Source organism: Carlito syrichta, unplaced genomic scaffold (genome assembly GCF_000164805.1).
Source record: "Carlito syrichta isolate Samal-C Ts95f unplaced genomic scaffold, Tarsius_syrichta-2.0.1 Scaffold310961, whole genome shotgun sequence".
Lineage (NCBI taxonomy): Eukaryota > Metazoa > Chordata > Mammalia > Primates > Tarsiidae > Carlito > Carlito syrichta.
The window spans coordinates 404,102-428,937 of record NW_007255057.1 but is presented as its reverse complement, the minus strand read 5'-3'; the positions used below and the strand labels follow the sequence as shown (position 1 = coordinate 428,937).

The 24,836-nt window shown below is 37.9% G+C and overlaps 1 protein-coding gene across 1 annotated transcript in view; it reads left to right on the top strand.

Moving 5' to 3' along the window:
- PAXBP1 (PAX3 and PAX7 binding protein 1) overlaps nucleotides 1–24,836 on the top strand; it is a 42,280-nt gene that overhangs the window by 12,778 nt on the left and 4,666 nt on the right. Inside the window, 11 exon segments of the mRNA XM_021717767.1 lie at nucleotides 1,310–1,527; nucleotides 2,040–2,229; nucleotides 7,533–7,656; nucleotides 11,484–11,583; nucleotides 11,672–11,787; nucleotides 13,654–13,853; nucleotides 14,890–15,034; nucleotides 16,122–16,243; nucleotides 17,342–17,418; nucleotides 17,812–17,878; nucleotides 24,273–24,419. Coding sequence (XP_021573442.1) covers nucleotides 1,310–1,527; nucleotides 2,040–2,229; nucleotides 7,533–7,656; nucleotides 11,484–11,583; nucleotides 11,672–11,787; nucleotides 13,654–13,853; nucleotides 14,890–15,034; nucleotides 16,122–16,243; nucleotides 17,342–17,418; nucleotides 17,812–17,878; nucleotides 24,273–24,419 — 1,506 coding nt within the window.

Here is a 24,836-nt window from a genome sequence, read left to right as displayed (position 1 = left end):
TAATTAGTTTCATTACTTTTATTTCTTAAAAATGAAAAAAAAATTACAGCTAAAATGAAACTGCTTTGGAGGGTTCTCCTTTTCCCCCCATTCCACTCTTTCCTATATATATGTTGTCATTATACTTTTTTGTTTCCTTAGTGACTTTTAGACTTAATTTACTCTGAAATAAAATAAGTCATTTTATTTAAAAATAATTCATTCGAATTGCTCACTCTGTCACCCAGGCTAGAGTGCAGTGGCATGCTCACAGCTACCACAGCCTTGAGCTGCTGGGCTCAGGCGATCCTTTTGCCTCAGCCTTCTAGGTAGCTGGAACCACAGGCACATGCCACCATGCCTGTCTAATTTTTTTATTTATTATAGAGATGAGGTCTCACCAAGTTGCCCAGGCTAGTCTTGAACCTGTGGACTCAGGGAATCCTCTCACCTCGGTCTCCCAGAGTGCAGGGATTATAGGCGTGAGCCATAGAACCCGGCCTGGAAGAGACTGCATTATATTTTGCATTTTGAAGTTGGAATGATTGAAGAATTTTTCTTAGATCAGAGTTTCTCAAAGTGATCCTTCAACTAGCAGCATTAACCTTCACCTGAGAACTTGTTAGAAATGCAGGTTTTGCCCCACAGTGACCTAAACTCTGGGGGCAGTAGACAATCTATGTTTAACAAATCCTCCAGGTGATTCTGAGGCACACTAAAATTTGAGATCCATTGCTTTAGATAGAATGTTTCTTTCCTATATAACTTATTTTAATATTTTAAATATTCTCTTGAAGAAGATGGGTTTCTCAGTAATTCAAAACTTAAGATAGGTGAAAAACATCTTCTCAAATAGTTATAACAGTTTGTTTTATAAAAGTAAGTAATACAGTGGGAAAAATTGCATAAATGTAAATTACTTTTGTTAAAAATGTTTTAAGGTAGAATTTGCATGCCTTTGGCTAGTGTTAACTAAACGGTATAATAGGTAAAATCTTTGGGTGTCTTAGATTATAATTGTTGGTTGCCCATTTATTCTGTGACCATTAAAAAGTCAGTTATCCTCTGATTGATGAAATGGTGGTCTTCCAACTCTAAACTTTTCTGGTAATCTGTTTTTCTGAAAATTATTAGAAATAAATTCAGTGATTCCATCAGGACATAGAACATTCATCCAATGCTACTTTTTGATTTTAAAGAATTCTCCAGTTGTTTCTTTTAATTACATGCTGTTTGGAAAATTGTTACAATTTTTGCCATGGATTTTTTTTTTTTATAGCTCTAAAGGCATTAGCTACTGGTTTTCATTCATATCCCATTTCTTTTCTAGGTTCAAGCAAGTCAGCCCACTGAAGTGAATATGTACTACCAGAACACTTACCAGACAATGCCTTATGGTTCATCCTATGGCATTCCTTATAGTTATACGACCTATGGATCTTCAGATGCCAAATCTCAAAAAACAGATAATACAGTCCCTTTCAAAACTCCCAGTAATGAGATGACTCCCGTTACTATTGATTTGGTAAAGAAACAGCTTAAAGACAGGTAGGGCAGATCAACTTCTTAAAGACCTGTCCCTCTAGCTTTCTGTTCCCTCAGGCAGCACATACTCTGGGGTAGCAGATGCAGAATGTCGGCAAAGAAGATTCACTGGCCCATCTTCAAAAGCTAAACAGAAGATGACTCCATACTTTGTTCTGCTACCTTCTTGGATTACTTCTGTGGAAGACTCGAAACATAAAAAAAAATACCACTCCATGATCTTGTTGAAGACAGTTCTGAGTTTGTACCTCTTGGACTCTGAAAAAAGTGTAGTCAAGCTATGGGGGGAAAGCAAAACAGTGAAATTTTGGTTTAGCCCACCAAATAATTTTATATGAAGTCTATAAACTGCCTTTTTTTTTGGGGAAAAAAGCAGTACAGATGAAAAGATGCCATTCCAAATATTTTTATGTTCTAATAGCGGAACTAAATGCATTATTATAATATTGCAAGAGTCCTGACAGCATAGACTTTTGGATGTAAATGTGTTATATTTATCCTTTTGTGTTCTTAAGGTTGGACTCCATGAAAGAATTGCACAAAACAAATCGACAGCAGCATGAGAAACACCTGCAAAGCCGAGTGGACTCTACCAGGGCTATTGAAAGATTAGAAGGGTCTTCTGGGGGTATTGGTGAACGGTATAAATTTTTGCAAGAAATGCGAGGGTATGTCCAAGACTTGCTTGAGTGTTTCAGTGAAAAGGTAAGAATGCAAAAATATTAATCTCTTTGAATAAGGCAAAATTAGGGAGGTGTAGATGGCCTTGTGTAGAGCATTCTGTAATTCCCAGAAAATACCCATTGAATTCAGCTTTAGAAGTGATGAAAAGTCATGCTTAATTTTTCTTCACTTCATTGTGGCATTATGTCTAGGGGCATATAATACCTTTGCTGAAAACTGAAAAAAAGATACCTTAAAGCACACTTAAATAAGACTTTGGTGAGTCTTACCTGAATTTAAGGGTAGATTATTGGCCTATGCTGAATTACTAGTATATAAAGGACTCATCTGGTGGAATTTCTTAAAACTTATTTTCTGCAAGTAATTCTAAATTGGCATAAAATTGCAAAAATTTATTAGTTTTTTTGTTTTTTTTTTTTTTACCCTGGATGATTGGGTCACCACTGCTGCTAATTTTTTTAATCTAAATAAACCTATGCTTTTTTCATTTCAGAAAACGTTCATTGGACATCATTTTTTTAAGGTCTCATTTCTTCCAAATTTTCTTTTTCAATATGATAGTCAATTGGCACCATTTTTTGCATTCCATTTATTGTTCGCATTTCTAAAAAATTAGGTGCATGCAGTTAATTTTTCAAGTTACCTCCTAATTGATCTTTCTTTTCTAAGATAAATATATTGATTGATGCACTGGTTTATAAGCATTCATGGACTTTGTGGCCTTATCTTTTGAAAAAATTAAAATCATAGTCCTTAAATATTTTGTCTCTGAACTTTGGATTGAAGGCGTATTTCCCCTTATCAGTGACTGTGCAGAATAGCATATACTCTGTGAGCATATAGTGTTAAATGAGAACTTTAACTTTTAATATCTCGGTCGATTACTTCAATACCCTAAAACCAATGGCTACCAAAAGAACACTGCCAGGCTGTTTTCCTGATAATTCTTAATGGTTCCAGTCAGTCTGGTCAGATCCAGGATGAGACAGCATTCATTATGTCCTCTCTGTAGGATTTATCATGTTTTGTCCAATATCACCTGCTTTCTGGAGAAGCAGTTACAGTCTGAATTATGACATCATTTGTGGCATTTCAGTTGCTTAGGGTGGGGAAGAAGCATGGGCTTGACTGTATTCCTCTGTTCAGGGTGCTGGAGTTAAGCTTGGAAGGGGAGCGTAGGTGTCAGAGTGACAGTTGTGTAGTTGTATCCTTCCTACTGGTAAAGCCCTTCTAAGCCTCGTGTGCACGGTGGGAGCTAGTCTCATAACCTTTGTGACTAGAGAAAGGATTTTTTTTTTTTTAAATCAGAGTCTCACTCTGTTATCAGGCAGGAGTGCAGTGGCGTGCTAAAGACCACCACAATCTCGACCTGCTGAGCTCAGTCCATCCTTCCACCTCAGCCTTCTAAGTAACTGAAACTTCATGCGCACACCACCATGCCTGGATCATTTGTTGATTTACTGTAAAGATGGGGTCTCTCCAAGTTGCCCAGGCTGGTCTCAAAACCCTGGGCTCAGGAAGTCCTCGTCTCAGCCTCCCATAGTGCTGGGATTACAATCGTGAGCCACTGCACCTGGCAAGGATCTTTTTTTCTTAAACTATACTTTGTGAATTTGTCCCTGGGGAGCTACTTCTTGTAGTATCTGGGCCTTCACTTTGGAACTTACTTGAGTAAATTAAGACACTCGTAATTGCAAATGCAATTAACCCTAACATTTTTGATGGTAATAACAGCTAGATCATACCACTGTTGAATTTTTAAAAATAGTAGGACACCTAGTTCATATAGTTTTTAATTTTTAATTTTTTTTTTTTTTTTTTTGAGTTGGAGTCTCACTCTGTCACCCAGACTGGAGTGCGCTCCCGGCCACTGCAGCTTCGACCTGCTGAACTCCGGCGATCCTTCTGCCTCAGCCTTTCAAGTAGCTGGAACTACAGGCGCACGCTACCACGCCTGGCTAATTTTTTATTTATTGTAGAGATGAGGTCTTGCCAAGTTGCTTAGGCGGGTCTCGAACCTGTGGGCTCAGGCAATCCACTCACCTCAGCCTCCCAAAGCGCGGAATTACAGACTGAGCCACCTAGCCTGGCTAGTTTTTAATTTTTGAATTGTTAGTATACTTCCTCTCTTCTTGATCATCTTGTCGCTAGAGAAGTCTACACTTCAGTTTATGCTCATATGGCTATATTCACTTGGATGTTATTAGATCAGATCTTAAACCTTATATAGTGACTACATTTTAATTAAAAGAGGAAGGTATGCCCTCTTTTAAAAATGAGTGTTATATTTCATTCTGATATCTTCATATGCATTCAGTTTTATCAAGAGTGCTGCTGAGTTGATAATATAAAAAATTGTCATCTTGGAAATATATAGGAATTATTGAATAGATTTACTTTTTTTTTTTTTTGAGTTGGAGTCTAACTCTGTCACCCAGACTGGAGTGCAGTGGCCGCTCCCGGCCACTGCAGCCTCGACCTGCTGGGCTCCGGCGATCCTTCCGCCTCAGCCTTCCAAGTAGCTGGAATTACAGGCATGCGCTACCACGCCCGGTTGATTTTTTGATTTATTGTAGAGATGAGGTCTCGCTGCCCAGGCGGGTCTCGAACCCGCGGGCTCAGGCAATCCACTCACCTCAGCCTCCCAAAGGCGCAGGATTACAGGCTGAGCCACCAGGCCCGGCTTAGATTTACTTTTTATGTATGTTTTTATAGTAGTTATTAAACTATAAAAATACTTTATAACAGGACCATAAAAAGATAAATTCCTTTGCTTTTTCCTCTTTCATTATAAAGGTTTAAATGTTTTTTGAACTTAGATTTTAAATATTTGTAAATTTTTCTAACTTTTGTTTCCCTATAATCATCCTTGTTCTTGTGTTCTTTGCATTAAATTTGGTCCTACGATAATAATAGTCAATAACAATTTTTGAGTTTGGAGAGGGTAAAGAAACTGTCGTGGTGCAGACTCTTTTTTTTTTTTGAGTTGGAGTCTCACTCTGTGGCCCAGACTGGAATGCAGTGGCCGCTCCCGGCCACTGCAGCCTCAACCTGCTGGGCTCCGGCAGATGTGGTCTCCCCATGTTGCCCAGCTGGTCTTGAACTCCTGGCCTCCAGTGATCTTCCCACCTCGGCCTCCCAAAGTAATGGGATTACAGGCGTGAGCCACTCTACCTGGCTGAAATGTTTTTCTTTTCTTTTTTTTTTTTTGAGTTGGAATCCTTCTACCTCAACCTTTCAAGTAGCTGGAACTACAGGTGCGCACTACCATGCCTGGCTAATTTTTTTAATGTATCGTAGAGATGAGGTCTCGCCAAGTTGCCCAGGCGGGTCTCGAACCCGTGGGCTCAGGGAATCCATTCACCACCTCCCAAGGCACGAGATTACAGGCTGAGCCACCCAGCCCGGCTGGTGACTCTTTTTTTTTTTTTTTTTTTTTTTTGAGTTGGAGTCTCACTCTGTCGCCCAGACTGCAGTGCAGTGGCCGCTCTCGGCCACCGCAGCCTCGACCTGCTGGGCTCTGGCGATTCTTCCGCCTCAGCCTTCCAAGTAGCCGGAATTACAGGCATGCACTACCACGCCTGGCTGATTTTTTGATTTATTGTGGAGATGAGGTCTTGCTGCCCAGGTGGGTCTCGAACCTGCGGGCTCAGGCAATCCACTCACCTCAGCCTCCCAAAGGCGCGGGATTACAGGCTAAGCCACCGAGCCCAGCTTGGTGCAGACTCTTAAGATTGATCAGTTTTGTTGAGAAAGTTGAGTGAGAGCTGAAAATGTTTTTAGAATTTTTATTCTCGTAGAATTTTTATCTGGGCTTTGTTAAAAGGCATTTAAATTGCTTAAAGAGAAAAATTACATATTCAGAATTTTAGCCATAAATTGGCAAATTAAATTCAATTCTGTATGATGCTAGCTTAGGTGTGCAGCTCTTACAGTAGAGAGGGAGATTAACAATGTTCTGAACTAAGAGAATGTATCTTGGGTTCATTTGTCTTTAGTCCTGCATTTTTAAAAAATATATATATTTTTAATGAGGGAGTGGGGAAGTGTAAGTCACAGTGATATGGCAGTTATTGCTAAAACCAAATTATAGTAAATTTTAGCAATAGTCTCTGGACTTGACTGTAAAGGGTAATCATTGCAGATTTGGGGGCATTGTTGCTCCTGGTTAGCATATTAAACTAATCTTTCTATCAGTTTTACCCTTTCTGTGAACATTTGCTAGTTTTGCAGCGGAATCATGCAAGTTGATAAAATTGCTTTTATTACAGACATCTTTGTATTCCACCTGCCTTTTTTTATTTTCCATTTGCAGTCTGTTCAGTTCAGGAAGCTGCTATAACACTGGTGCCAGTGTTCCCAAACTCTAAATAATGTGTTTTCTATTTGCACTAACCATCAGGAAACTAGAATTTCTGGTTTCCTCAGGTATGTGTAGTGGTCACTAGTGTTTTGTGAAAGTTTTAAGTGTTAAGAGAAAGTTGTCTTTTTTTTTTTTTTAAGTTAGGTTTCATGTTCTACAAGCTTTTGTATTCTGTATGAAACAAATAAATGCTTTAGTTATGGATATTAATCTGGAAAAATTTATTGACTTTGTAAGATGACAATTCATGTAACTAATTTTATTACAAAATATGGAAAAATTTAAACATTTGATAGGAAGAGAAGCACTTCCTAAGTTCGAACTATATTATTTCACATAGGCTAGTGACAGATAGAATTTTAATTTGCCCCAATAATTATTTTATTTACTTTTAGTACATGTAAAAAAGCTGCAAAATAGTTTAACCAATTACTATAAAGGACTTGGTATATGTGAGTGGCAAAGCAACTTAAATGTCCATAATGGGGTACATAGCAAATTCTACTCATAGAACCATTGCATTTTTTTTCCTGGTATTGCACAGTGATTATGGTTTACTTTAAAGTACAAAAATTGCAATGCAGATCTTGCTGTCGTAAAATTAAAAATAGACATTAAAAAGTCTTTCTAAGTACTTAAATATTCCTTGAAGAAAAAGCACTAAAATTTTTGACATTTCTTTATTTGCTCTCTGTATTAATATTGAAATGTTGTATTTCTTAACCAAACTTTTGCTCCAATAGCTAGGCACTGGACGTTATAGCTCCATGCTTGGACTAAAAGAAGAATGATGTTTCCCAAACATTGTAAAGATGAATTGCAATTTGTGTGCCATTGGGGATTCATGATTATTCTGTCCATAGAGAGGGTACTTTTTCAGAAATCCGGAAATAGTATGGAACCCTCAAATAAGTAAGCAGCTGAAGAGTTTGGTGTTACGGAGTGTGTTGTATTTTTACAGGTGCCACTGATTAATGAACTTGAATCAGCAATACATCAGCTGTACAAACAGCGAGCTTCCCGCCTTGTCCAAAGACGACAAGATGATATTAAAGATGAATCTTCGGAGTTTTCAAGCCATTCAAGTCAGTCCATCTTGAAGGTTTTTATTATTCATTAAACAACCTTGTTTACTTAGTGCAGTCTAATTGAAAATTAGAGACTTCAGAGCTGTTTTGTTTTTTTTTTTTTTTTTTTTTAAGAAACAAGTTTTCTTGCTCTTGTGTCAGGTAGATTTAAAGCATGTACTTGAATTGTGTTAAGAAAATAGCTTCACGAAGGAGCTCAAAAATGTGATGATACTCTATCAACCTTATTCTTCTTTGGGCATATTTTCTTATTTTCCTTTAGAGTATCGAAAAAATATTATCGGTATTTTATCTTAAAACCACTATCTGTTTGACCCTAATTGACTCTTTTCCCCTATTTTCATCCTGTCCATAACACCAATACAAATGCTGTTGTTGATCACAATAAAAGATTTTGCATTTGGGAACTGAGACATTTTGTGAGGAGGCATAGGGAAACTGTATTACATAGCAAGTGACACAACTCCAGATTGGGAGTTTTGAACTTCTCCCTTTGGGTAAAGCAAAATTTTTTTTGTATTTGCTTTTTAAATGTTTCTTCTAGTTTGTTTCATATAATGGGTTTTTTAGATAGTTGATGCATACAATTATTGAAATTTTGTGTAAAAATGGAGAGAATGAATTTATTTTTCATTATGGTGAGAGTTATGGAAAACCAGAGTTAATTGGAAACCTCTTGTTAAATAGTTTAGCTGAGATTCTTTAGATGTTTTAAGCCTTTTAATTTCATTTTTTCCATTCCCCTCCATATTTATGAGTGCCCTACTAGGAAATTTCCTAATGTGGATTCCTTGTGGATTTTGTTATCTGTGTTAGCATTTCTTGAATGAAAGTGTGCATCTTGGTTACCTGATACTCATTTAAAATGCAGATTTCCTGGTCCTATGCATAGTGATTCTTACTAGATCTTCCATGTCCAGAAATCTGCATGTTAAATAATGACTCCAGGTGGTCAAATGCAAAGGGTTGTGGTGTTATTTTTTTCTGAAGGCAATGCTTTGCCATCCAAGGTGTCCTCTAAGTCAGAGAGACATTTGATCCCTGAGAAAACATCCTCTTCTGTGTCAAGTAGGTTTTGGAGAGTCATAAAGAGATTGTAATATAGCCCTCATGGTTGAGGCAGACTCATCTGTGAGCCTTATAAATGGCTTTGACCTTTTGTTTTTGCCACACAAGTTTAAATTGAATTATTGGCATTGGCCACCTGAATGACTAATGCATCCCCCTCAGATCACTTTTGATTCAGGCATAACCAGATTTGTGGGGCAGATTACAGGTAACCATTATACTACGAAAGAAAGTAATTTTATTTGAAGTTAGATAGTTTATGTGAGCACATTTCACCAAATACCTTTTCCCACCTATAGTCTGTCCTTCAGAATATGGAGCTATTTGTTATTTGAAGGAAGAGCTGAATTATATATGTTAATTAGATTGAAAATTGGGAAGAAATTGAAAGATAATGAGAAAGTGAAAAATATTGTCTTAGAGGAAGTATACATTAATTGCCAAAGATACCGAAGAATCAATTCATTTTATGATTTTTTTTTTTTGAGTTGGGGTCTCACTCTGTACCAGGCTGGAGAACAATGTGGCATTATCATGGCTCACTGCTGCTTTTGACCTCCAGGGCTCAGGTGATCTTTTCATCTCAGACTTTCAAGTAGCTGGGACTGCAGGTACATGCCACCACACCTGGCTTAATTTTTTTTAATTTTTCTGTGGAGATGAGGTCTCGCTATGTTGTGCAGGCTGGTCTGAAACTCCTGGGCTCAAGTGATCTTCTTGTCCCTGCCTTCTAGAGTGTTGGGATTATAGGTGAGAGCTGCCACAACTGACCCTATCTGTTTTTTTGGGTTTTTTTTGATTGTTTGTTTTTTTCAGTCAGTCTCACTCTGTCGCCCAGGTTAGAGTACAGTGGCACACTCACGGCTATCACAGCCTCAACCTGCTGGGCTCAGGCAGTCCTCATGCCTCAACCTCCCAAAGTGCTGGGATTACAAGCATGACCCACCTTGCCTGGCCTGATCTATTTTTAAAAGAAGCACAGAATAGTCTAATTCCATCTATTTAGATCTATAAGCACTTACTCTGCAATTACTGTGTATAATTTTTACAGAAATAGAAGCTGTCACTTGAGTCATCTATGCTCACATAATCTCCCCCAATATACTATTCTATAAAACCTATAAATGAAACAGTGTTTTAAGTATCTATTATAGTAATGAATAGTCTTTTAAAAATTTATTTATTGAAGGATAATGCTTAAAGAGTCAGGAGTTATTTCTGTAGTTGGGTATATTTTAGCTAATTCGATGAGGGTGTGTGTGAGCTCACAGTTGAGGTAGGGCTGGGGCATCTTACTTGCTGTAGTAATCTTTCATTATAATGAGTGTACTCTCAAACACACCTTCTTCCTAATTGCAGAACTATTCTGAAATATGAATGGAATACTCAGTAAAAATGTCAACTTTAAAAAATAGTATCTAAATAGTTAGGGTACTCTGCAGTAAGAGCTAATTTTTGGTTTTATTTTCCTTTTGCTGATTTTGGTGACATACCTCTAATATCAGGGAAAAAATATGCACAAGTCTTAAATAGATGTCTTTCATCTTGCATGTGATCTCCCCCCCTTGCCCAATCCCTTGGGTTATTTGCTTCCCATTACTGTTGTATATTTTCCAGAAGATCTTTATAGTGTGGAACTAAAATGTAGAAATGAAGGAAAGCAGACAGATGTTTCCCCAACCCCCTCTTCTACTTAGACAAGAGATTACTGAAATCTTTTCTGACAAAAGAGAATAGGTCCATTGTAAAGACCCTGAGTTACTAACATCTGGGAGTCTCCAACAGAAGAATTGACTTTCTACCAAGTGATCCAATGGCGATGCCTCTTTTAGACAACTTCTACCTAAGCACTTTGAGCTTCCAAGGTGAACAGGCAGTTAGTGATCATCATAGAGACCAACACAACAATAGAACAAGGGGACTAAGGAAACAGACAATACTGGTTACAACTTTAAAACTTAATTGATATCATCAGGGATATAGTAGAAGGGATCCTACTCAACATCAGTATAGAATGCTATAGAAGCAGAATACTATAAGAACAAGAACCATCTCTTAAAAACTAAAAAATGGTAACTGAAATAGAAATTTAAATTGAAGAATAAATGTAGAAAATTACCCTAGAAAGTTTTCTTAAAAATTAGGCAAGTATGCTGTGCAAAAGTAGTATTTGAGAAGGTGCACATTGCTCTTACTCAAATACAGTTTTCAGTCTATAGTATTAACTTTTTCTGAAAAATGATAGGTAACACATTTCTACAAAGCAAAATTAAGACAGAATAAATTACTAAATTCTTGCAACAAAGGTGTTTTCTTATGTCTTTCTACCCGTGTTTCTTTGCTGTCATTTCATATCATTTAACGTGTGATGTTTATGTTCTTCTTCCTTAAAAATGTAATCTATTATTTTTCCCTTTGCACAAATAATTTAGATTTCTAATTTTTTGGTTATCATGACAGCATAAACTAGTCCTGTTTCTTAGACATAAAAGACATAAAAATGGTAAGCTCAGTTGCATTTGTGTAGGGTTGTTGAACTTTTAAAAGAAATTACTTTTCTAATTTTTCTACTTCTTTTCATGGGAATGCAGAATATTTCTGAGATTTGTTCTGAAGACCTACCCAATTTACCAGTTATTACAGAATCCTGCTGTTGAGATTAGCAAGCAGTCTGTCATAATGGCTTATTCTGTGCAAACTCTTTCCTCAAGATTGTTGAAGGGTGGCTTTTAATTTTAACCATTGTTATTTTACAGACAAAGCTCTGATGGCACCAAATCTTGATTCCTTTGGACGTGATCGGGCACTGTATCAAGAGCATGCAAAACGTCGGATTGCAGAGCGGGAGGCCAGGAGGTAATTCTAAAAATGCTTGCTGTTGGTTTGTTTGGGGATGGAGGGAATTGCTTTTATCTAGTTTAGGAACTTGATGTTTGTTGTTTAGGACTCGTCGTAGACAAGCCAGAGAGCAAACTGGTAAGATGGCAGATCACCTTGAAGGCCTTTCCAGTGATGACGAAGAAACTTCTACAGATATTACTAATTTCAATCTGGAAAAAGGTTAGACATTTATTTGGAAATGAGATTCATTGTCAGTTTGGTTTTTACTTGGGTGTACTTTGTACCATGAAATGGCTTGAATTGTTGTGGCTTCTGCATTAGAACAGACACTAACACTTTTTTCTTAATTGCAAAAACTTGCACCTGTTTATATTTGTGAATATCGTGATGAATTCTCAAAAATAGAGGTAATACCTTGACATAGAGTTACTGAGTATAGTACTTGCATAATAAAAATGTTACTTTTAAGAATTACAGAACTTTAAGTGACTAAAAAATGTATCCAATCCTGAGAGTAACTCTCATGGTAGCTTGTCTGGTCTGGAAAGGTAAAGCTCAGCAGGAAGTCACTCAGCCTTGAAGGAAACCCTTGATTTGTGGAGTCATGAATAATTCCAAACTAGAGGAATAGTTATTACTATATTACTATATTAGTAATAACTATTACTGTTATGTGCTAGGCCTTTCCTGAAGGATCCCCAAATAAAAGTCTTAATTTCTCACTGCTGACTGTAATAATTTAGAATTCTTTTGACTGCCTGCCATTGTAATTTACTTGATGAAGCTTCTTTTTCTTTCACTTTTTAAATAGTGAACATTTCCAACTATATAGAAAATGTGAAAGAATAGTGCAGTAGTCACCTAAATACCTGTTACTCAAATTGAACAATGCTTACCATTTCACCAGGTTTGCTTGATCTCTTTATACACAGGTGTGTGTGTTGCTGATTCATTTGAAACTAAGAGATGTGATACTTCACCCCTAAAAATTTCAGAATGTGTTTCCTAAAAATGAAGATATTTTTCTAATCACAGTACCATTAGCATACTAAGACAATTAACTACAATGTCTTAATGTTATGTTTATATTTAATTTTACTCTAGGGCATTCCCCAAAAAAAACCTCTTTAGAAACTCTTTAGGGATTTTGTGGTTTTTGTTTGTGTTTTCCAAACCAGGATCCACCCAAGGTTCATGCCCTGCATTTGATTGCTATGTTTTCAGGACTTCATCTGTCCTTTATAAATTTCCTTTCCCAAGTCATCTGGGGCATCATAAGAATAGCTTATTCCTCCCCCTGTTTCAAAAATTTTTTTTGAGTGGGAGTGTCACTCTGTCACCCAGGCTGGAGGGCAGTGGCACGCTCCTGGCCACCACAGCCTCAACATGCTGGGTCAGGCTTCCTTCTGCCTCAGCCTTCAAGTAGCTGTAACTACAAACAAGTGCCTCCATGCCCGGCTAATTTTTTGATTTATTGTAGAGATGAGATCTCGCCAAATTCCCACGCTAGTCTTGAACCCGCGGGCTCAGGCAGTTCTCTCACCTCGGCCTCCCAAAGTGCTGGGATTATAGGTGTGAGCCACCGTACCTGACCTACTTATTCCCTTAATAACCCTTTCATTTAGTGATCCTAGCAACCATTCAGCTGATACTTTTGACTGTGTCACTTATAATTACCAAAAGACTTTGAAAGGAATAATGTGATTGGTCACTGATCGTGTCATGTACAGCTATTATTTGCACAGTGATTTCTGGACTAAAAAGCTAGCAGCAAAGTTTGCACTTTTTGCAGTTACTCACAGTTAATATAGGGTAATTGAAATTTGAGCTGTGTTATTAGGGAAACATATAACAAAATTGTGCTTATTGTGCAAAATGAGACTGCACATTAGTTTACATAATAGATAAATTGAAAACTAAGCTCATTTTTGTTTATCCTTCTAAATTGCAATTAACAATTAACCCTTTGTTAATGAGCCTACTGTATTTTGATACTCAGGCTACAGGAAAACACTGAAAATATTGAGTTCTTTGTTTCTACTTCATACTAAGTTATGGTTCTCTCCGGGGTTTTGTTGTTTTTAGATCGAATTTCAAAAGAATCCAGCAAGGTTTTTGAAGATGTCCTTGAAAGTTTCTATTCAATCGACTGTATTAAATCACAGTTTGAAGCATGGCGTTCAAAATACTACATGTCCTACAAGGATGCCTACATTGGCCTTTGTTTGCCAAAATTGTTCAACCCCCTCATAAGACTGCAACTCCTCACTTGGACTCCTCTTGAGGTGGGTGGCTTCTGTCACTTTTAGAAAGCACTATAACCTGATGTCTGGGTAATTTTTGTCTCAAAGCTAGAGATGTACGCGTAAGCAAAATATATTGCAGAGGAGATAGGTTGTGGGCTATAAGTAATTAATACAGATTGTATCTTATGATCTTTTCTTTTTAAGCTTCATTCCTTCCCAATAGAGCTATCTGTTACTCTTCAGTTTATATATAATTCCTTTCTCAGCTCAAATTAGTGACACTGGGATATAAACATGAATAGTAACTTGGTCCTTTGAGGAACTTCATCTGTTGGGAAAGCACAGTGAGGCAGGTGTGAAAGGAGGACCTCGGTCAGTGGTAATAGACATTGGGAGGGCCCAACAAATGGATACATTTAGGAGGCAGAAGCAGAAGGACCTGTTGTCCTGGTATATAAGGGAGGGACTAGAATTGACTGTGTATGTCTAGTGGTGATGTTTACAATATGATGTTGGAAGTTACTGACATATAGGTGGGGCTGTAGACATGACTGAAATGAGCTGTGCTGAATGTGTAAACTATAAGGAAAATAGGGCTGAGTTTGAAGCCCTGGAAGCACAACTGGAAAAACAAAAACAAAAACATGAGCTCTGGGAAGCTTTCAGCCCGTAGTTCCTGGATGCTCTTTGCCAGACCTTATGGAGTTTCACCCTGTGCATGGGTACCTTGGTAGATAGCAAATGTTCAACGCTGTGTGTATTTTGGAGATATTTTTCTGCATAGCCCACTCCTGTGCATCACAGTTTCCAGCTGTCTTAGCCTTTCTGAGCTTCAGTTTCTGTTCCCTTCACCTAGCAAGACTATTATGCTGTCCTGAACCAGTAGCTCAACTCTTCTGATTCTTTTCTTTCAAAGGTCATAGTTCTGTGCTTTCTGTGTAGTCCATTATATTTTGTCTAATTTTTAGTTATTTACTGTCAAATGCTAAATCCAATTCCTTTTGCTCTTTTCATAGCTGGAAGCAGAAATTACCACTATTTTAAATGTTTGGGGAACCTTTTAAATTTTTTTTAGGCAAAATGTCGTGACTTTGAGAGCATGCTGTGGTTTGAATCTTTGCTGTTTTATGGTTGTGAAGAACGAGAACAAGAAAAAGATGATGTAGATGTTGCACTACTCCCTACCATTGTGGAAAAGGTGATTCTTCCTAAACTAACAGGTAAGTCTTCTGTTTTCTGAATTGAGCGTTCAGATACAGTGGCTTTCTCAAGTCTGTTTTTAAGACGGTCTTAAACTCAGAGTATATTTCCTTGTAGACATTGCATTAATTATAGTTACCACCTGGCCCAGAGATGCCTAGAAGGTGAGGGGTTCTTATCCTGGACTTGAAGACCAGTTTTGGGTGGGCCTGGAGTTTTAGAGATTTGAAGACAACCTGAAGCAAAACTGAATACTAGTTTGAGGAAGGATGTGTATTCATCTGGGGAGCAACTTTAATACTTTCATCAGTTTCTGAAAAAAGATGAAGAATTATTGATAAAGGAATCTGTTTTAAATATTAGAAATAAGTTTTGAAGGCTAGACATGGTGGCTTTGCACTTTGGAAGGCAAAGGGAGGGGGATTGCCTGAGCCCAGGGGTTAAAGTCCAGCCTGGGCAACTTCCAAGACCTTGTCTCTACAGTAAATCAAAAAAATTAGCCAGATATGGTGGCGTGCACCTGTAGTTCCAGCTGCTTTGGAAGGCTGAGGCGGGAGGATTACCAGAGCCCAGCAGGTTGAGACTGCGGTAGCCGTGATTGGGCCACTGTACTCCATCCTAGGTGACAGAGTGAGACTTCGACTCAAAAAAAAAAAAAATTAGTCAGGTGTGGTGCACACCTGTAGTCCTAGCTACTTGGGAGGCTAAGGCAAGAGGTTGGCCTGAGTCCAGGAGGTTGAGGCTGCAGTGAGCTGTGATTGTTCCACTGTACTCCAACCTGGGGACAGAGTGGTATTCCCAAGTCAAAAAAAAAATTTTTTTTTTTTACATTTTTGATGCTGGGACAACGTTTCTCCATACAGAAATCTTTTTTCCCTAATTTTTATTTTCCTTGATTAGCAAAAATAAAAGGAATTTATTCCCTCTCTACATCCTTATCCCTCAAAATTCCCACAGTTCATAGGAAAGAGAATACTGAAGCTTATATTGTAGAGAAAGAAGAAATATAAATTAGGATTGGCATTAATAATTAGAGGATTGCTTAACATAAGATTTAGGTAAGCTACAATTTACTACTGTATCTCAGTCCTATTTTTTTCTTAATAGTGATTGCTGAAAATGTGTGGGACCCTTTTTCTACAACACAGACTTCAAGAATGGTTGGAATTACCCTGAAATTAATAAATGGATATCCTTCAGTAGTGAATGCAGAAAATAAAAATACACAGGTAATTTTCCCTCCTCCTACTGAAAATGAGCAAGAGTTGAAAGAATGGGTAGTTATTCCAATCAGCCTGCAATCTTATTTAAAGTCTGAATTACATTCAATTTGAGATAATAGTTTTCTATTTTAAAAAGTCTATATGAAAGGAAGTTGTTACCAGTGTAGATAGCCTCGCATTTTTACTATTTCTCACTACCACAGCCTCATTTGCAATGCAGCTAATCAAATGCCCCCTAAGATCTGTACTTTCGGGGTGGAAGAATGTTTAAAGTAAAATAGTTAACAATTGGGTTCGTTGAGAAATCACCACACTGCCTTACATACAGGTTGAACTAGCTTACATTCCCACCAGAAGCATTCCCCTTTCTCCACAGCTGTGCAAGCACTTGTTGTAAAACAGTTAGGTGTTGTTTTACAGCTAGTTTCCAAACTTAAAGTTGATGCTCTCCTTCAGTGGACAGTCATATAAGCTATTGAAACATTGAGCCAGGCTCGGTGGCTCAGCCTGTAATCCCGAGCTTTGGGAGGCCGAGGTGAGTGGATTGCCTGAGCCCGCGGGTTTGAGACCTGCCTGGGCAACTTGGTGAGACCTCATCTCTACAATAAATCAAAAAATTAGCCGGGCATGGTAGCACACGCCTGTAGTTCCAGCTACTTGGAAGGCTGAGGCAGAAGGATCACTGGAGCCCAGCAGGTCGAGGCTGCGGTGGCCGAGAGCGGCCACTGCACTCCAGTCTGGGTGACAGAGTGAGACTCCAACTCAAAAAAAAAAAAACGTTGAGAAGGTGAGTGCTCTTTATCACTGTTGAATTTTCATTGACCTCATTTTGAGAAGAACCAGATTATGTGTCTGATCTTAAATCTTTATGTAGTAGATTAAGGTATCAAAAAATGTTTAAGGATTTATTGCTTGGTAATTGTTGAGGAGTGAACTAATAGGTAAGTAAATACTACTTTAGGACGGGACGTTCAAAGAGGAAAATAAAAAATTTGAGCAAATGGTTCCCTCAAAATTCAATATTCAGTTATATGATTTGGAACATAGTTTATTTTTATTATCATAGTTCTTATTAAAATGTGTGATCTACTTTTAACTCTTTAGGTATACCTCAAGGCACTTTTATTGAGAATGAGAAGAACTTTAGATGATGATGTGTTTATGCCCTTATATCCCAAAAAGTAAGTAAATCTTAAGAACATTCAAGATAATATTTGCCATTATTTTTCAGAGAAGCCTTCTAAAATTTGCAAAAACTAAGGGTAGCTTGAAGTATAAACTTTATCTAGAGTGTACACCAGTATCACAAAGAGACTGGGGAGTACAGTTGTTCCCTTAAGCAGAATAAAGCAATTAATACCCTTTGTTCTCTCCTTCAGTATCTCAGAATAAATTTCCATTGCATTTTAAATATATTATCCTTCACAATATGAATTCATAGTTCGAAAATTTTAAAAATTACTTAATTCTTTTGTTTACCTGTTTTACTTATAGAAAAAAAATCTTCTTTTCTAGGAATTATATGGTACCAAATATAAAATATTTGATCATAGTGTTTTTCTTTTTTTATTTAGTGTCTTAGAAAATAAAAATTCTGGGCCTTATTTGTTTTTTCAACGACAGTTTTGGTCTTCGGTTAAGGTATGTGTTCATTAGTTATTAAAAGACTTCAGATTTTGTTTAACCTCATTTATTATATTTTGAAAAGCATTTTACGTTTTTCTTAATTTTGTAGGCTTAGATCTATTTATAAATATAACAATCTCCATTTTACAAATTAGTTTTATTCTAAAAGCTTATTCAAGTTTAATATCTTTACAGAAGAAGATGAATTTTGAGTTTCAAAGTAAAGTGCAAGCTACTCAACAAAATGCCTAATTTAAACCACAATTTATTCAGCAAATAGCGAATGGGGCTGTCCTCCCTATCTTAGTCACAGGGATATGACCCCCAGTGTGTATCTAACACCATAGAAAGTACCAAATCCTATTTTCTTAATACTGTTTATTCTTAGACATACATACCTTTAATAAAGTTTAACCCTTTGCACTTGATGTCTCCTCTGAGGGAACATAATAAAGAACTACTCAGAACATAAAGAAATTGCTGTTGATTATACAGGACAAACTCCCGTGCAGATTTTTCAAAAGGGTGTGTTTCCTTGAAGTTTCATTCAAATGACATGAAAAAGCAAATAAAGAGATGTACTGTATGCTGAAATATATGTTAAACAATATCAGCTGGCCAGGCACAGTGTTTCACGACTATAATCCCAGCACTTTGAGAGGCAGAGGTGAAAGGATTGCTGAGACCAGCCTGGGCAATTTGGTGAGACCTTCGTTCTCAAAAAATTAAATATAATAAAAACATTATCACTTGGTGTTGCATAGAGAATGTGTGAAGTGCTTTCATGGTACACAGACTGGACAATAAATTACATATTAATGTGAGACGAAGAACACGAGACTGCTTTGTCTGCTCAAATAGAAAAGCACCAGGTGGAAGACATCAAACAAATTACTGTTGCACGACATGTGTCAATGAAATTGCAATGCATGTCAGTGACTGTTTCACACATTACCATATGTTAGAAAAATATAAGATATAAAATTTTGATTTTTTGCTGAACACGATGGTTCATGCCTGTAATCCCAGCACTTTGGGAGGTAGAGGCAAGAGAATTTCCTGAGCCCAGGGGTTCGATAGCAACCTGGACAACTTGGCGAGACCTCGTCTCTACTATAAATAAAAAAATTAGCCAGGTGTGGTGGCACACGTCTGTACTTCTAGCTTACTTAGAAGGCTGAGGTGGAAGGATCACCTGAGCCCAGCAGGTCAAGGCTGCCATGGCCATGAGCATGCCATTGCATTCCAGCCTGGACAACAGTGAGACTCAAACTCAAAAAAAAGAAATTTTTTTTGGTCATAAATTCCTCAGTGTTCAAAATTCCATTATAAGCCAAATAACATTACAATAAAAGAATTGGTTCCAACACTATACTATTTAATATGAAGTGATTTGTTTCACTATTTTGCAGAAAAGTACAATAGAATTGCTGGTAGGTGATCTTTGATATGTCTCTGAGTGCAAAGGGTTAATTTTTAAATTAGGCACAGCAAGAGATTAACAACAATAACAAGAACTAATAATAAAATAGAGTAATTATTGACAATTTACTGTAATAAAACTTACAAATGTGGTTTCTTTCTGTGTCTCTTTCTCAAAATACCGTATTGTTCTGTATCATGGGTAACTGAAACCCCAGATAAGGGGGAACTGCTGTGCTAATACTCTTCTCAGTTTGGGAATATGACACTGAATATAATAGAAGTGAAGCATTCTTGGAGTTTATGATTCAGCACAGTTGATAGATAGTAGGTATCAAGGTGTGATGAGTTCTGAAAGGGAAATGCTAGGTAGTATGGAAGCATATGGTAAGGGACACAGAGACCTTGACTAGTCAGTCCCAGGAGATCCCCTTCTGCCCTGATGAGGAGGTGATATTTAGATGATTAGACCAGAAGAATAAATAGGAGTTGACCCTGAGGTGAAGGGAGCGGGTTACACTAGAGGAATTAAAGAAAGTTCAGGAAGGCTAGAGTTAAGGAGAAGGTAGGAGTCCATGTAATATAGGACCTAATGGATTATGTGAAAGACTTTGGTCTATCCTAAAAGTTATAGGAGTTCACAAAAAGATGCTTTTTTCCATTTTTTACAAATGAAGGGTATAATTTGCGTACAGTAAAATTTACTCTTTTTAGTATATAGTTCTATGAATTCTGATGAATGAATATAGTCATATTATCACTACCAGAATCAATATATGTAACATTTTTATTATCCCAGGAAATTCTCCATTCCCCTTTGTAGTCAAGCCTACCACGAACCCCTGGTTACTTCTCTATCTACTTTATGTCTTGCAGGTATCTTTGAAAGTATGTCTTATGGATCGAATTATATAGTAGGGAGTCTTTGGAGTCTGATTTCTTTTACTGAATGCATATGAGATTCAGTTGTATTGTGTGGGTATATCAGAGTTGAGTTTTTTTGTTTTTTATTCCCTAATTGAGGGACATTTGGATTGTTTCTGTTGGAACTCAGAAAAAATACCCCAAAATGAAGGCATCAGAAACAACCTCAGTAGCAAAACTCTTCCTCTGACCTTCTCCTGCCCTCCTGTCTCTTGCTCCCATTTTCTCCTAAGGCTAACCATAGAAACTAGAATCCCTATTCCCCCAAGGCAGCTTATAGAAACCAGAACCACCTTTTCCCATAGTCAGCCATAAAACCTAAAAGTGTTACTCTAACTTTCCCTCTGCCTTTCTGTGTGAAAACTGACCATAAATAATCTGGTGCTCACTTCGGCAGCACATGTACTAAAAATGGCAACTATACAGAGAAGGTTAGCATGGCCTCTGTGCAAGGATAACCTGCAAACTCGTGAAGCATTCCATATTTTTCATAAATGGACCCAGGGCACCTATCATAATACTACAAAAATGGGATTGGCGGTAGCGGGACACTGCCAGGAGGGGAGCACATAACATCAGTACAGGTATCTGATCCTAATCCAGGCAAAGTGAGGGCCAACGGGAGGCCTAAAACTTCACCTATACCTAAACCACTTAGGTACCCAATCCTGACTTGTACCCCACAACTTTAAAATAAAACAACAAAATTATCTGACCCACTTTGATTGTAGGTACTGCCCCGTACCCAGAAGGAAAGAATGCTGCTCAGAAAGGCCAAAATGGAGCTAAACAGAAAGACCTTGCTGGGTTTCCCCACTCAATTAACATTATATTATACCCTTTTGTCCAGTCATATTTCTATACAGCTGTCTAGTTTTTGTTGAACCTAGGCATAAAAATCGACAATTAACTCTGTCTTTGGGTCTTTACTCTGAAGGCTCTCATGTCACATAAAACTGTGGTCGAATAAATGTGTATGCCTCTTATCAGTAATTTTCAGTGAAACTTCAGAGGGCGAAAAGGAGAAGCTTTCCCTTGGCCCTGACATTTCCAATTTGGAGTAATTATGAATGAAGCTGCTCTAAGGGTGTTACGAGTATATAGGTTTTAGTTTTACTTGGATGAAACAACCAGTCAAAATTGTTTTCTGAAGTGGCTGCACAATTTAGCATTCCTACAGGTACCCTGTTAAGTGCCCTAGTTGTTCTTCACACTCACTGCATTTGCTGTTGTCAGTGTGTTGTTTTTCTTTTTTTTTTTCTTTGAGTCAGAGTCTCACTCTTGCTTTGTTGCCCAGGCTGGAGTGCAGTGACATGATCACTGCCATCGCAGCCTCAACCTGCTGGGCTCAGGCTATCCTTCTGCCTCAGGCTTCCAAGTATCTGGAACCACAGGCACATGTTACCACACCTGACTAATTTTCTGATTTATTGTAGAGACAAGGTCTCGCTGTGTTGCCCGGGCTGTTCTAAAACTCTTAGACTCAGGCAATCCTCTTGCCTGGGCCTCTTGAAGTGCTGGGATTACAGGCTTGAGCTACCACACCCGCCTCATTATTTGCATTTCCTAATGACTGATTGTGTTGAGCATGCTTTCACATGCTTAGTTGACATCTGTGTATGTCTTTCAGGAAATGACTTCTCAAATCCTTGCTTTAAATTGGGCTGTTTTCTTATTGAGCTTTGAGTTCTATATTCTGGAGAGAAGTCTTTTATCATGTAAATCTTTGCAAAAATAATTTTTCAGTTTGTGGTTTGTCTTTTCATTCTAACATAGTCTTCCATATGTAGAAGCTCTTGACTTAGATGAATTTCAATTTATCATTTTTTTCTAAGGATTGTATTTTAGATGTCATATCTAAGAAATTTTTGCCCAACACAAGGCCATAAAATTTTTCTCCTATCCTTTCTTCTAGAAATTTCATACTTTTAGATTTTACATGTAGATCTGTGATTCTTTTCAAGTTTTTTGAGTCAGAGTCTCACTCTGTCTCCCAGACTGGAGTGCAGTGACATGCTTACAGCCACCACAGCCTCTACCTGATGGGCTCAGGCTATCCTTCTGCCTCACCTTCCAAGTAGCCGGAACAATAGGCATGCGCCACCTTACCCGGTTAATTTTTTTATTTTATTGTAGGATGAGGTCTCACCATGTTGCTCAGGCTGGTCTTGAACCCAGGCAATCTTCTCACCTCTGCCTCCCATGCCTGGGATTACAGGCGTAAGCCACTATACCTGGCCAAGTTAATTTTTATTATAGGTCTTGAGGCCTGGATTAAGGTTTGTTTGTTCCAGTACGATTTGTTGAACAAACTGTCCTTTCTCCATTGAATTGCTTTTGTACCTTTGTTGAAAATTAGTTGACTGAATGTGGGGTCATGAAAGGGTTTTTTATCAGGGAAGTGACATGCACAAATTGCCATCTTAAAAATGACTCTTTGTCTGCTATATGGAAATAATGGATTGAATTAGGTAAGAATAGTAACAATGAAAATAGGCACCTGTGATCCCAGCTATTCAGGAGACTAAGATGGGAGAATCATTTGAGCCCAGGAATTCAGGGTCACAGTGGGCTATGATCACATCACAGCACTCTAGCTTGGGCAACACAGGGAAAATTTGTAAAAAAGGAACTAATATTTATTGTGGTGTTTCTATGTGCTAACCACTGTGCCACACCTTTTATATAGATTATCTTGTGGAATCCTGGGGACAGTGTAAGGTAAACACTACTTTTTCACTCTACTAATGGGGCAGTGAAACACAAAATAACCTGCCCAAAATCATTCCATTGGCAGTGGTAGAGATGGGAGGCCAGTCTGACTCTTGAGCACCTCTTCTTAACTGGGGTTTTGTGAGAGAATTAATATCTAATGCACTCCATTATGTATAGTGAATTCTTTCCTATGCATCTAGGATGGTACTAGCTATGTATCAGCCTTGGGAAATTTGAGTAAAGGTCACTCAGCTCATATTCTGTAGGTTTATTTCTCTTGCAGAACCCTGCTTAAGAATGGCTAATCCAGAGCACTTGCTCATAATCCTTGGAGTAACTACAGAATTTAGAAAGAGTTGATGGTGGCTTAGATTAGGGAGATAACAGTGGGAACTGAGAGAATGGATAGCCATGGAATCAGACAACTGAAGGGAGAGGTCAAGAATGATGTCAGGTTTCTGACTTGAGCAATTGGTTTGATATTGTTACCTTTTACTGAGTTAAGAAATAACTGGAGGCTGGGTGCAGTGGCTCAAGCCTGTGATCTCAGCACTTCGGAGGCCAAAGTGAGAGGATTGCCTGAGTCCAGGGATTCGAGACCAGACCGGGCAACTTGATGAGATCTCGTCTCTACAATATATCAAAAAAAATTTATCCGAGTGTGATAGTGCACGCCTGTAGTTCTGGCTACTTCGGAAGGCTGAGGCGAAGGATCATCTGAGCCCAGCAGGTCGACACTGGGGTGGCCTTGAGCGTGCCACTGTACTCCAACCTGGGTGACAGAGGCTCTGACTCAAAAAAAATAACTGGGAAGCTATAAATTTGTGTGGTGGGATGGGCTTCCAATTTATGATAATGATTTTCACTTTGTATGTATTGAGTTGATGTATTGCGTTGTTCATGTCATACAGCTTGGTCCAGGTTATGAAATCCATGCAGTGTTGTAGTCACGAGAGTCTTCCATCTTATTGGGAGAGGGGGAAGTCATAAGACTAGCTTAGGCATAGTTTCTAATGGAGGACACTTAAATAAGAATCAGCAGTCTCTAATAGTACTGTCTGTGATAATGGAAAATATTCTGTGTCTGCACTGACCATATACTGTAGCCACTAGCAACATATGGCTATTTAAATTTTAACTAATTAGACTATTTTTAACTAACTAAAATTTAAAATTTAAATGCTTAGTCATTTTAGGAAATAGTTGTACCTTTGAAAGTGTTTACTAGTATTTTGGCAAGACATTGTCTACTGTATTTCATATGGTGTTTTGCTATGTAACTAACTTACTTTATACCTAATTTAATTGCTTAACATTGCCTCTCAATTTTGTTTTTTAATCTTTCTAGCTGTTGGGGAATTTTCTTCAGTGGTATGGCATTTTCTCAAATAAAACTCTTCAGGAATTATCAATAGATGGTTTATTAAATAGATACATTCTTATGGCTTTTCAGAATTCAGAATATGGAGATGACAGCATCAAAAAAGCCCAAAATGTGAGTTAAATGACTTATGTAGTTTAAAGCATGAAGTTAAAATAAATTAAGTTTTCTTTGTCTGAAGAGAGATTTGAGTATATTTCGTGAAATCCCCTTTGATTACCAGACTTGGTATAAGGCTAACAATCAGTTTACTTACCCAGGTAGCTCCAAACTCTCATAGCATTTTTTATATTAAAATATGTTTGCGGCTGGGCTCGGTGGCTCAGCCTATAATCCCAGCACTTTGGGAGGCCGAGGCAAGTGGATTGCCTGAGTCCATGGGTTCGAGAACCTCCTGGGCAACTTGGTGAGACCTCGTCTCTACAATAAATCAAAAACTAGCCGGGCGTGGTAGCACGCGCCAGTAATTCCGGCTACTTGGAAGGCTGAGGCGGAAGGATCACCGGAGCCCAGCAGGTGGAGGGTGCAGTG